The 12,615-nt window shown below is 38.8% G+C and overlaps 1 protein-coding gene across 9 annotated transcripts in view; it reads right to left on the bottom strand.

Moving 5' to 3' along the window:
- Positions 1-12,615, bottom strand: part of PDE4D (phosphodiesterase 4D) — a 1,060,501-nt gene that overhangs the window by 243,934 nt on the left and 803,952 nt on the right. Inside the window, exon 1 of one of the 9 annotated variants that reach the window (XM_075932870.1) lies at positions 8,523-9,146. The exons of the other annotated variants lie outside the window; for them this stretch is intronic. Coding sequence (XP_075788985.1) covers positions 8,523-8,587 — 65 coding nt within the window. The 5' untranslated portion in view covers positions 8,588-9,146. Of the gene's footprint in view, positions 1-8,522; positions 9,147-12,615 lie in introns of those variants that run through there. 9 annotated transcript variants of the gene reach the window in all.

Genomic DNA, 12,615 nt, shown 5'->3' with positions numbered 1-12,615 from the left:
TGCATTTAGTGAAAATGAAATCAGAAATTATTCTTTTGCTTGAGCTGACAGAAGCATTTTCTAACAGAACAGTTTTCTATTGGCAGTGCAGAACTGACTAAATTGAAATGTTCTATGAGAATGTGCAACTTTTGTCAAACATCTAATAGAAACTGTGCAGACAGACAGACTGAGCAGCTCTCTTGACTTGTTTCCAAGAACTGATCAGTTGGCTTTTGGGTGGTCTGTCTTCCTAGGCTCCCAGGCTACTTAGTTATCCAACTAGTGGGTTGTGGGGCTTTTGTGTTAGCCAGCTTCTGTACTACATGACTCCCTGGGTCTGCTCTCTGGTGAGCTAGCTCCCAGATTTTCTGTTTCCAAATAAAATAAATCTAGAAATGCAAATTTGTCAGCAGAATGGAAACTCTGGTCCCCACATAGTGATCTCTGCTTACAAATAATAAATAAGTCATTATGATTATGTTGCTCACTTAAAGTGCATCTGTATCTGATATAGCCATGGATTTTCCTCACAGTGAATTACTTTTTTATACTGGTGTTTCTCCTCATGAATGAATACAAATGCCATGTCAATGTTATTTCACTCAAAAGCTGATATTATGCAACAGCTACAGGTAGTACTGCTGAAATACCAGTATCCTTTGTGAGTTAGGAATAAGAGGCAGCTTTTAAATGATGTCAAATTAATTTATTACTGCAAAACAAATAACTAATTCTTCTAATTTTTTCTTATGAAAAACAATATGTTTCCATTATAGAATGATAGAATTATAGAAATATAGGGCTAGAAGGAGTCTCAAGAAGTATTAAGGTTCAACTCTCTGAGCAGAGGCAGGACCAGATAAACCTAGATTATCCCTGACAGTTGCATCTTCAATTTGGTCTTAAAAACTTCCAATGATGGGGATTCTACAACCCCTTCGAAGGCTAGTCTCGAGAGTTTAACTACCCTTATAGTTAGAACACTTTTCCAGATGTCTGGCTTTAATCTCTGTTGCTACAGATTAAGCCCATCACTTTTTGCATTCCCTTGGGGGACAGAGAGAACAACAGAACACAATAAGAGTCCACAACATATTTGAAGATGATCAGCCCATCCCCCTTTAGTGTTATTTTCAGAAGCCAGACTTTTGTAAACCTTTTATTATTTTTGTCCTTCTCTGGACTTTTTCCAGTGTGTGAATATCTTTCCTAAAGTGTGGAGCTCTAACTGGACATAGTACTCTGGTCAGGTTTGACCAGTGCTGAGCACAGAGGACATTTACCTCCTATAATACAGGCCAGAATTATATTAGCCTTTTTTTTGCAACTGTATCATGTTGCTGAGTCATGTTCATATATGATCTATTTTAATCCCCACATATTTTTCAGCAGTACTAATGGTGATCACTTGCTGCCAAGTATGATCATCTTCCATGAGAATTGTGATCAGGTAGCTGATAAGGCTGATCTTTGAACCACAAGTTCTGTTACAGTGAGGACAGATGTTTCCAGGTATAGCAGGAGGCTGTTGACCATGTCTAGAAGCTAGTCTCCCCTTCCTCCTGTACCTCTTCTCCTTCTCAGCTTATTAGTGGGTAAATTCAAAATATAGGGAGCCATTGCGTAGGACTTCTCTCCATTTTGAGTGATCCTGGGCAATCGTCTCCCAAATGTCAACGTCAACGTTGCACTTCTTTGTTATTCTTGATAGTGCTTCCATTGTTCTCTCACATTACAATATCTTTTTTCAGCTGAGAAAACAGGGCCTGTTTTGGGAGGCGATGGTCATGCCTCCAAACAACATGACCAGTCCAAAGAAGTTGCTGACAGATGATCATTGTCTTGATACTGGCAGTCTTTGCCTCTTCCAGAATACTGATGTGAGTGCGCCTGTCTTCCTATTTGATCTTAAAGATCTTGCAGAGGTAGTGTTAGTGACACCTCTCAAAGATTTTCAAGTGATGTCTGTAGGTTGTCCATGTTTCAGGCCTATACAATAGTGTTGGGAGAATGACGGCTTGATAGACAAGAAGTTTGGTGTCTGTTCGGACGTCATGGTCTTCAAAAACCGTGTGCTGTAAATGAGCAAAGGTTTCACTGGCACAGCTCAGACAGTGTTAGATTTCTATATTAATATCTGCCTTGGATGAAAGGTAACTTCCAAGGTAGAGAAAATGATCAACATTTTCCAGTGCCTCTCCATTGATTTTAATAGATGGGGTGCATGTTACCTCATTTGGTGAGAGTTGATAGAGCACTTTGGTCTTCTTGATGTTGAGGGTGAGACCAAGACATGCATAACCATCAGCAAACACATTCAAGATAGTCTGAAGATGTTTCTCAGAGTGGGTAAAAACTGCGTTGTCATCAGCATACCAAAGTTCCATGATAGATGTGGTGGAAATCTTACTCTTAGCTTTCAGCCTGCTAAGCCTAAACAGCTTTCCAGCCATTCTGTAGATTATTTCAATGCCAGTTGGGAGCTTCCCAGCAATTAGGCAGAAAATGACTGCAATAAAGACCATGAACATGCCCTGCTTAATTCCTGTTTGTATTTTGAAAGGTTCACTCTGGGAGCTAGTGCTGCTCAGAACAGTCACTTTCATGTTGTCATGAAGCAACTTCAGGACATCTAATCTTCAAAGGTACAGTCCAAAGGGCATGGCAATTCACGGAGTCAAAGGCTTAGGGTATGTCTACACTACCCCGCTAGCTCGAACTAGCGGGGTAATGTAGGCATACTGCACTTGCAAATGAAGCCCGGGATTTGAATTTCCCGGGCTTCATTTGCATAAGCCGGCTGGTGCCATTTTTAAATGCCGGCTTGTTCGAACCCCGTGCCGCGCGGCTACACGCGGCACGGGCTAGATAGTTCGAACTAGCAAACTCGTGGAACGAGGCGTACAGATAGTTCGGAATGGTTTGCTAGTTCGAACTATCTAGCCCGTGCCGCATGTAGCCGCGCGGCACGGGGTTCGAACAAGCCGGCATTTAAAAATGGCGCCAGCCGGCTTATGCAAATGAAGCCCGGGAAATTCAAATCCCGGGCTTCATTTGCAAGTGCGGTATGCCTACATTACCACCCTAGTTTGAACTAGGGTGGTAGTGTAGACATACCCTTAGTTAGATCAATAAAAGCCATGTTCAGTGGTCAGTTTTGTTCCCAACACTTTTCTTGCAGCTACCATGCAATGAAGATCATGTCCACAGTTCCATGACATGATCGGAAGCCATTCTGTGACTCTGGTAAAATTTCTTCTGATGGAACAGAAGACAGGTTGCAAGGACCCATTCCAGAATTTTTCCTGCAACAGCAGAAAGAGAGATAGCACAACATTTTCCCCAGTCTACTTTATACCCTTTCTTAAAGAGGGTTACAATCAAGATCTCCCTCATTTCACGGGATATCTCCTCCTTTATCCAGATTTTAAGAATAGGTAGGCTAAGCTGCCAAATTAACTGTGGTCCACCATCTTTAAAGATTTTGGTGGGATCCCACCTGGACTTGCTGCCTTGTTCTTCATCTGCTTGATGGCATTGTATACCTCATGCAAATTGAGAGGGTTTCCGAACTCATCCCAAGAAGGTTGTTGGGGGATTTTGCTTAAGAACTTCGTCTGCAACCACGTAACTCAAATTAAGAAGATCATAAAAATGTTCTTTCCAGTGAAAGTTAATGGTTCATTGTTCTTCAAAAGTGTGGTTCCATCTTTAGAGCGAAGGGGGCTCATGCCATGACAAGCTGGCCCATAAACAGCCTTAATGACACTAAAGAAACTATGTGTATGATGGGTGTCCATGAAATGTTGGAATATTTGCGCTTCCTTGGACAACCATTTGTTCTTGAATTCTCTGGTTTTACGTTGGACTTTTGCCCTTGCCTTAGCATGGGCTTCTCTCTTTGCATTGCAATTTATATCATTCTGCCAAGCACAAAATATCATTCTCTTCTCATTGATGAGGTGCTCAATTTCAATATCATTCTTAATTTTCAGCAGTACTACAAAAGAGCCAATTATTTTGTGGTTGTGCACTTGATTTTTCTTTTCAAGGTGTAGCTTTTTGCACTTGTTAATTTCATCTTGTTGATTTCAGACCAACTCTCCAACATGTCAAGGGCATTTTGAATTCCAATCTTATCTTCTAAAGTGTTTACAGTCTCACCCATCTTGGTGCAATCAGAATATTTTATAATACTTTCCATTCCATTATCAGTGGCATTAATAAAAACTCTACTAGACCCAGAACTGACCACTGTGGATCACCCTCCCAGACTGATAGCAAATAATTGATAAACTACACTCCTTAAATCTTTCATCCAGTTATGCACCCACCTTATAGTAATTTTATCTAGACTGCATTTCCCTGCTTTGCTTATGAGAATGCCATGTGAAACTGTGCTAAAAGCCTTATTAAAATAAAAAAGTATCATATTTATAGCTGCCCCCCATCCACTAAGCTAGTAACCCTGTCAAAGAAGGAAATCAGGTAGATTTGACATGATTTATTCTTGACAAATATATGCTGGCTATTTCTAATAATACTGTTACCCTCCACGTGCTTACAAATTGATTGTTTAATAATTTCTTCTACTGTCTTTCCAGGTGTCAGAGTTAGGTTGAATGGCTTATAATTTCTTAGGTCCTTTTTGGTCCCTTTTTAGAGATAGGTACTATGTTTGCCCTTCGGAAGTCTTCTGGTATCTCATTTGTCCTCCATGAGTTCTCAAAGGTGATTACTAATGGTTCTGAGATAATGGTTTCTTATGTAAAGCTGACAAATCTGGGTGACCTTAGGGACTAAAGCCATGTTCCTTTATAGCACGAGCTAAAGACCAACTGGATCTCAGCTAAGGCTGAAGAGCAGACTTCACTCTTCCTTGTCAGTGGTCTCAGTTCCTCTTGGTTACATGCTTCCCTCAGCTGGGAAAGCACATTCCAAGCTTCTGAGACTTTCCAGCAGTTCATCCTGGATGAGCACCAACTTGTGAACCTGATGGATCCAGGCAGTCAGCAGAAGGAATTGAAACTGTGACCATAGGAGTTAAAGCCACGTGCCTGCACAGCATGAGCTAAAAGCTACCTAGCTATCAGCAAAGGCTATAGAGAAAACTTCACTAGCCCTTGTCAATAATCTCAGTGCCTCTGGGTTACACTTAGGCACACTAGGATGAATTTTAGCAGGCCCTTGCTGAGTCAGATACACCTAATTTACCTTCTGTTTCTGTTTGCACTCCTTCTCCTTGTTTGTTAAATTTAATTGTATTAAGTATCTGGTCACCATTAACCTTTTTAATGAAGACTAAAGCCTTTTTGTTGTCATCAGTTAGTTGGTCTTATTCTCCACTAAGTAGGGGACCTACACCTTCATCTCTCTTGCTGTTAATATATTGAAAGAAACTCTTCTGACTTATTTCTCATTCTAGATGTAACTCATTTTGTGCCTAGCCTTTCTGATTTTGTCCTTATAGTATTCTGTACTCTGCCTCAGCAATTCATCTATGTTTCCATTTTGTGTAGGATTCCACTTTGATTTTTCAGGTTATTAAAGAACTCCTTTAGATTTCTCGGCTAATAGGGACCATTTGGATGATCTGACCTCCTGTATACATAACACACCATATAACATCTTCAAAATGATTCCTAGAGCATATCTTTTAGAAAAATATCTAATCTTGATTTAGAAATAGTCAGTGATGGAAAATCCAGCCTGACCCTTGGTAAACTGATCAATGGCTAATTACTCTCACTGTTAAAAATGTATGCCTTACCTGCAGACTGAATTTGTAAAGATTCAACGTTCATCACCAACCTTGTTTGAAATGATCAAGCTGGATACAATTTTCAGAGGTGCCTATGGGTACGTCTAGACTACATGCCTCTGTCGCCAGAGGCATGTAGATTAGGCTACCAGACATAGTAAAATGAAGCGGCGATTTAAATAATCGCCGCTTCATTTAAATGTACATGGCTGCCGCGCTGAGCCGACAAACAGCTGATCAGTTGTTTGTCGGCTCAGTGCGATAGTCTGGACGCGCGGGTGGCAACATCAAAGGTATTTGTTGACCACTCAGGTAAACCTCATCCCAGGAGGCTTACCTGGGTGGTCGACAAATACCTTTGATGTCGACACCCACGCGTCCAGACTATCACGCTGAGCCCACAAACAGCTGATCAGCTGTTTGTCGGCTCAGCGCGGCAGCCATGTAAATTTAAATGAAGCGGCGATTATTTAAATCGCCGCTTCATTTTACTATGTCTGGTAGCCTAATCTACATGCCTCTGACGACAGAGGCATGTAGTCTAGACGTACCCTAAGTGACATGGGAGTATAAGTCATCTAGGATCTTTTGACAATTTTGTTCAATTTTGTAGTACTCCCCTACAAAAGTAAGTTCTGTGTAGGAGCTGGCGCATTATAGGAGTTTTCACTTGTGTTATTTTCATAAGATATATGTTTGAACCCTCATAGAAGTGGCAAGGGTTTGGTTCAACTTTCAAGCCACTGAAGATGAGGACAAGTGTAACCCACACACCTACTGCGTGTGGTTCAATGTTCCATGTAGTGGCACTGAGACCACTTACAGAGAGGAAGAATGAGCCACTGTAATGAGTGTAAGAATGAGTCACTTACAGCCTTAGCTAAAAGTCAGCTGATTTTTAGCTCAAGCGTAGCCTCGTGCACCAAGCTCCACAGGTCCCAGGTTTGGCTCTGCCTGTTAGCGTTACATAAGGATTCCCCTGTCAACTATTTTCTCTGCATGAGGGATGAATCCAAATGATCATGGAATTAATGTATCTCAGTGTATATCAATTCAGCATTCACAATGAGCAGGAAATATAGTCACTCCCACCAGATTAGTACATTAGTCCTGATGTGTTATAGTGGTCAAGCCACACAGTGGGACAGAAAGATCAGTTAGATAGACAGAACATCAAGGGACATGTGTCAGGGATTTTATAGGGTGTACACACTTCATCGTTTTCTAATTTTTGTGATAAAGAAGAGCACTAAGATACTTAGTATGATTGTATATTTTCTTATATACAAACTAACATGCTCATATATTGTCTCTGATTTAGAGGCTTCATACTGATAGTGTGTGTGTGTGTGTGCGCACATGTGCGTGTGTGTGTGTGAGCGCAGTATGTTGAGGCCTCTAGGATATTATTGTTTCACCAATTTGCACAATGTTGTACAAAGTACAGATCCATCTATAGATCATTGCAACTTTTTATCTGGATTATAAAAGCTTTAAAAAAATCCACATTCGGCTATACCTTGCAGTCCTTAGGCACAATTATCCTGATCTCAATGAAGGTTTTGTCTGAGAAAGCTTTTAGGACTGAATAGTCCAATCAATAATTTGAGATTGTTGATGCTATTCCATTTTATGTATCTAGTTTTAATACAACAAAGCTAGAAACAATCACTTGGTACATATTATCACTTTCACCTTTATTATATGGATTGGAACTATTCAATCAAAAAGCTTGTACAGTTATGTTAGAAATATGAAACTTTTCAAAGCTAGGAATCAATTATGTTAATTTGACAACCAAATATTTATCTAATTAGTATTAGATATCTCAATGAAAATACCTAGAAAATAACACTGCTTTATTTTAAGCCATGATTGTGACTTTTCATAAATAGAAATATCCTTTATAAAAATACTTTAGATTTTTACTTTAATCGTCACGATAGCTTACTATTGTGTCAATGAGGGTTCTGAACTGTCACTCAAAAATACTGCAGGATTTTTATATCCATAATATGGCATGACATAGGAAGGAGAGTTAGAAAAAATTAGGAAGTTTACTAACAAGTTAAATTTATTTTCATGGCTGCTATAAAGTTGCTCTTCCTATGTTAAACTCTACAAAGTTCACTCAGTTTACTAATAAGAATAATTAATCAGAGGATACAACCTTGACAATTGTCATATGATACATTTAACAAGAAAACAAAGTGCTCTGTATTGGCTCCTAATTTAGTCAATTTTCACTTTTCTGAGTAGATGAAAAATGAATAAATCATAAAGCAGGACAGACTCTCACTTTCTGTCACTACAGCTGCTGTCTGTCTTTTCTGTGGACAGTCATCTCTGACCAAATAGTCTGTTAATGGAACACAAACTATGAAATGTATATAGGTACCCCAAGATAGCCAGTGAATACTATCATTTTCATTTTACCTATGACTACAAATCTGCAAGTTCGATTTAATCAACTAAAGTTGCAACTCAGATCAAGCGTCATATACTGAAAATGTTTCAAGTGACTTAAACTGATAAATGTGATTAAATTATATTATCATTCCTTATTTAGCATCATGAACACAATTCTGCACATAGGGGAGCACATTAATTTTGTTTTTTGCTATTAACTATTCAATTAACATTAACAGCTGAGCTTTTCTAGTAACCATGCAAGATCTGTCAAAACAACATTAAATACAGCAACTTTTTCAGGACAATTAGTTGAGAGAATGAGGTGGGGAGGAGAGTATCAAAAAAAAAAAATCCAAAAGCACATTACCAAATTGTATCTGCAGTCCTTAAGGAGCTGGTAGATCGGGATCTTGGCTTCATAACAATGCTCATTTTGAAAAATTCCCCAAGTATTTTTAGCAGTGAAACTTCAGTTGCCCTTATAAAGCTCACTCTCCACGTATTCCATTTCAAAGTGAGATTTGTGTAAAAAAAAAAAACCCTCTGAAATTCTCCTCCCGTAATAATCCAAGCTCCAAAGGAGGAGCTGCAATGCACTGGAACTCTTCTTTTTCACTCTGAATTTACTTCAGCAATAGCCTGTTCAAAAGTGACAGTGCTTGTCTCTTCTGTCTCCTATTGCCTGGGGAGGAACAGTATTTTGAATCTATTCTCCATCTAGGTCACATGAGAACCAGGGCTTCTGAAAGAGCCTCTTGAGTGCTTTCTCACAGTCCTATAACAACAGGTTTAAAGGTCAATCACATTCAAAAATTGCTGGTGGTAAAAGGAAAAAATGAATGTAAGGTACTGTCACATTAGTGAGTTTCCAGGGAGTTCATTCCAGTGGTTGAAAGGAAAAGGAAAAACGTTTTTTGCACCGCAGACTTTCAATAGAAGTCTTATGCGTGAGTATAATACTTCTCTTCCCCTTTCCCTTATCCTCTGCCTCTCCTAGATTTATGAATGAGAAGCTTTATTTAACTGGAATTTCTTTTTAAATTGAAAGAGCCAAGTTATTGCTCGACAAGTGGTTACATGCATTGTAACTATTCCTTTGCACAATGTTTTCAGGGGCATAGAGCATACTATTTTGTTGACAGAACAGCTGTGTGAATAACTGAGACTACACAAGTATTTTATTAGTAAACACTTGTGAAATTTGAATATATTCAGGAATGACCCACCTACTGCTATAAGTCATGTGGGTGGTGGAATCAATATGCTACATAGTTGCTTCAATATGTATAATAAAATCCATCAAGTAAAATATTCAACTGGATGATAGTATTCTAATGTTCTGCTGATACCAATACATTTGTGCATATTACCACTGTCACAGCTTCATAATATGCCTTGTGGAGTACAGTACATTGTCAGGAAAGATCCAAACTGCCCAGCAAGCTTGCACTAGTTATCTGCATATAAATTGTTCCGTAACTGCAAAAAGAATTTTAATGAGAGTGCATGCCAAACATTCTCCTCTTCATGCTTTCGGGGCTCTATCTTTCAAATCACACTTACAGGCAGATATAGGAGCTAAAAAAATTGTGGCATAATGTAAAATAGTCTCCAATGAGCACAGGGCCTCAAAAGATTTTGCTGAAAACCGCAGCTTAAAATGAGAAAGGTCCTGCATCCACAGAACCTTAAATAATAGTTAGATCTGCCACTGCACACACCACACTTCTTCGACTGTATATATAGGTATGTCAGGGCTTGCTGAAGCTTGCTCCATCTTGGATTAAAACGGGATGGATTAAAAGAAAGAATGGATGTGAGAGGGAATGCTGGACTTTTATGGAACATCTAGACTTTTTTCATATTTATATTTTACTAAACTTGTTCTGTACCTTATTATTAAACGTAAGCACCAACAGCTTCCCACACCCCACTGAAAATAATCAGAAACTCACAAAGGTTATCAAATCAAGCATTAGCAGGGTTTTGGATTAACTGGTTTCAAAGTACGGTATCTAAATAACATTCAAGGACTATAATATCGCTGTGTCAGATAACAGATCGTAGGATGGTTAGATCTCAAAGGAATATAAAATCAAAATGCTGCCTCTGCCTAGATGAGGGAGCTCCAGTTCTAATGGATATTTCTCAGGCACCTTGAGGCAGAATGCTGTAGTAGAGCTATATCCCAGAGAGCATGATCAGCAATATGCCTCAGGCACCATTTTGGTCCAGTAGCAGTCTGGGACTCCAGTAACAAAGAAAGTATGGGAAGGGGGAATCTGAAGCCCTCCAGAGAATGCTGTTATCTGTTTTGTATTTAGAGGTTAACCAAGGAGAAGTCAAAGAAAATTGCAGAGGCTGAGGGAGGTGATATGAGGAGAGCAAAACTAAACTATAAAAAGGACACAATTTTTTAACTAGGAGTTTGAGAACCTTGCAAGCCTGGTGGTCTTTTCTGGATACAAGAAACATGCAGTGATTGCAAAGCAATATCTGGATCTTCTCAGTTCAGCGAGTGGACAGTAATTTTTGCTTTTTATACTCTGCCAATTCTAAAGATTGTGATACATTTTTGAAATGACACTAAGACAAAATATTCTAGGTTTCTGAATAAATATATTAGACAGTTAAGCGCAGTTTGGAAGAGATGCTTATTTCATATAAGGCCTGATTATGTTTGCATGAATGTCAATGGGAGGGTTATTTTTATCATTGACTTGAATAAGGACCAGTGCCTACCCTTATTCTGCACCTAGGTGACAAACATAACAGTCTAATCATTTATATTTAGGGTCTAGATCTTGGAATGGGATCAGCTAACTTGGACTTTCTATTTATTTATTTAGTTAGTTACTGAAGAATGATTAACTTAAACCATTTATTTATTTAAGTAATGTAGAATGAATGAATAAATAAAGGACTATCCATCCCAGAGCTGGATAGTCAGTATTTTATAATAAATAGATTACAGCTACAGGCTTGTACACAGGAATTGCGGTGAGGAGATGGGTTTTTTTGTAAATGTGGACAGGAAGGGTGTGAATGCACCTCCCATGATCCTCCAAGTAAGAGTGCTCTGGCTGGCCAGGGGAAGGCAGGAGAGATGCTCTGCCTGATCCTCTCTCCCCAATGCTCTGGCCTGCTGGGGCAGATTTCCCTCCCCACTCTGCCCTCCCTGGGAATGATGCCCAGTCCCACCCTTAAGGATTTGTCACAGACATAAAAGATTGCAATAGCAGATCTCATTGCAGGCTCATGGTCCAGGAAAGAAACGTGATTTAGTTCACTGCAAAACAGTTTTTTCCCCAATTATGCATTTTATTATTAAAAATGACTTCCTATTGCTGTATTAAGCCTAATGTGACAGCACTTGTCTTATTACTTGCATTGTAAGTAGCTTTCTAAGAAGAGTGAATGCAACTATGTTTATACTTTTATATTTTTACAAGTTGTTGCAAAATACTTTACAGATTCATGTTTAATGTGTACACTGTGCACAGACAATAAATTATTTTGAACAAATGTAACAACAATATGTGGTAAGTGGTTTATGCATGCAGTATTTTAAACTAGTAAAATTCAGTCTGCTGTTTTCCTTGTAATAACAAGAAAAGCAACAATAACATGTTTTGACTATATATTCAAGCTCCATCAGTACTGAAAGATATGGATGTGATTTCAAACAATAATAGAAAAGATGTGCAAGAAGCATCCCAGGGTGCTTTCCTTTCAATAATACATCTTCAAAGCAGAATGTAATATTACGAACATTCATATATTCCATGCAATTTTCATAACAAAATGTTCCTTCTTTTCGTTAATGTGGCAGAGGGAATAAGGACTGGAAGTTGATCTTTTCTGTGCTGCCACTGATTCACACGGTGACCTTGGACAATTCACTTCTCTGAATTTAATTTCCTCGTCTAAATTGGGCATAATTCTTCTTACCCTCATTTGCAAAGGGGTGTGTGAATGAAAAGCCTTTTATAAGTGATAAGCACATTATTACATAGTATTTGCTGAACTAAATGCTAAATCCTCCTTTCTAATGGTGAACTGACAGTCATTTTAATTTGACATAACTTGAGTTCTAGGTTATCTGTTATTTCTGCAGTGATGGATTCCACCAGAATTTACTGGGAAAAAAAATGCAGAAAGCTGCAACAAACTTGTTTTACTTTAGGAGTCTTAGGGATGTTAATTTGTTTTATTTATTTTTACAAATATTTCAATACATCTTTAAGAAATTATTATTGATCATCTTCCAAAGACACTTAAGCAATTTCCCCCTTTTGCTAGGTCTCTTGGATGCCATTCATGAAACTGGATCCATAGAGGCAGATCCTTGTCCCTACAGAGTCCCATTGCAATGAATGAAGTTTTGTTTGCATGGATGCCTGGGTCCCTCAGGGTAGATCCAGTTGCAGAATCAGGGCTTTGATTGAATCAAACTCTGA

The sequence above is a fragment of the Pelodiscus sinensis genome, chromosome 6 (assembly GCF_049634645.1).
Source record: "Pelodiscus sinensis isolate JC-2024 chromosome 6, ASM4963464v1, whole genome shotgun sequence".
NCBI lineage: Eukaryota > Metazoa > Chordata > Testudines > Trionychidae > Pelodiscus > Pelodiscus sinensis.
The sequence above is the reverse complement of the archived record's forward strand: the minus strand, read 5'-3'. Positions and strand labels throughout refer to the sequence as shown.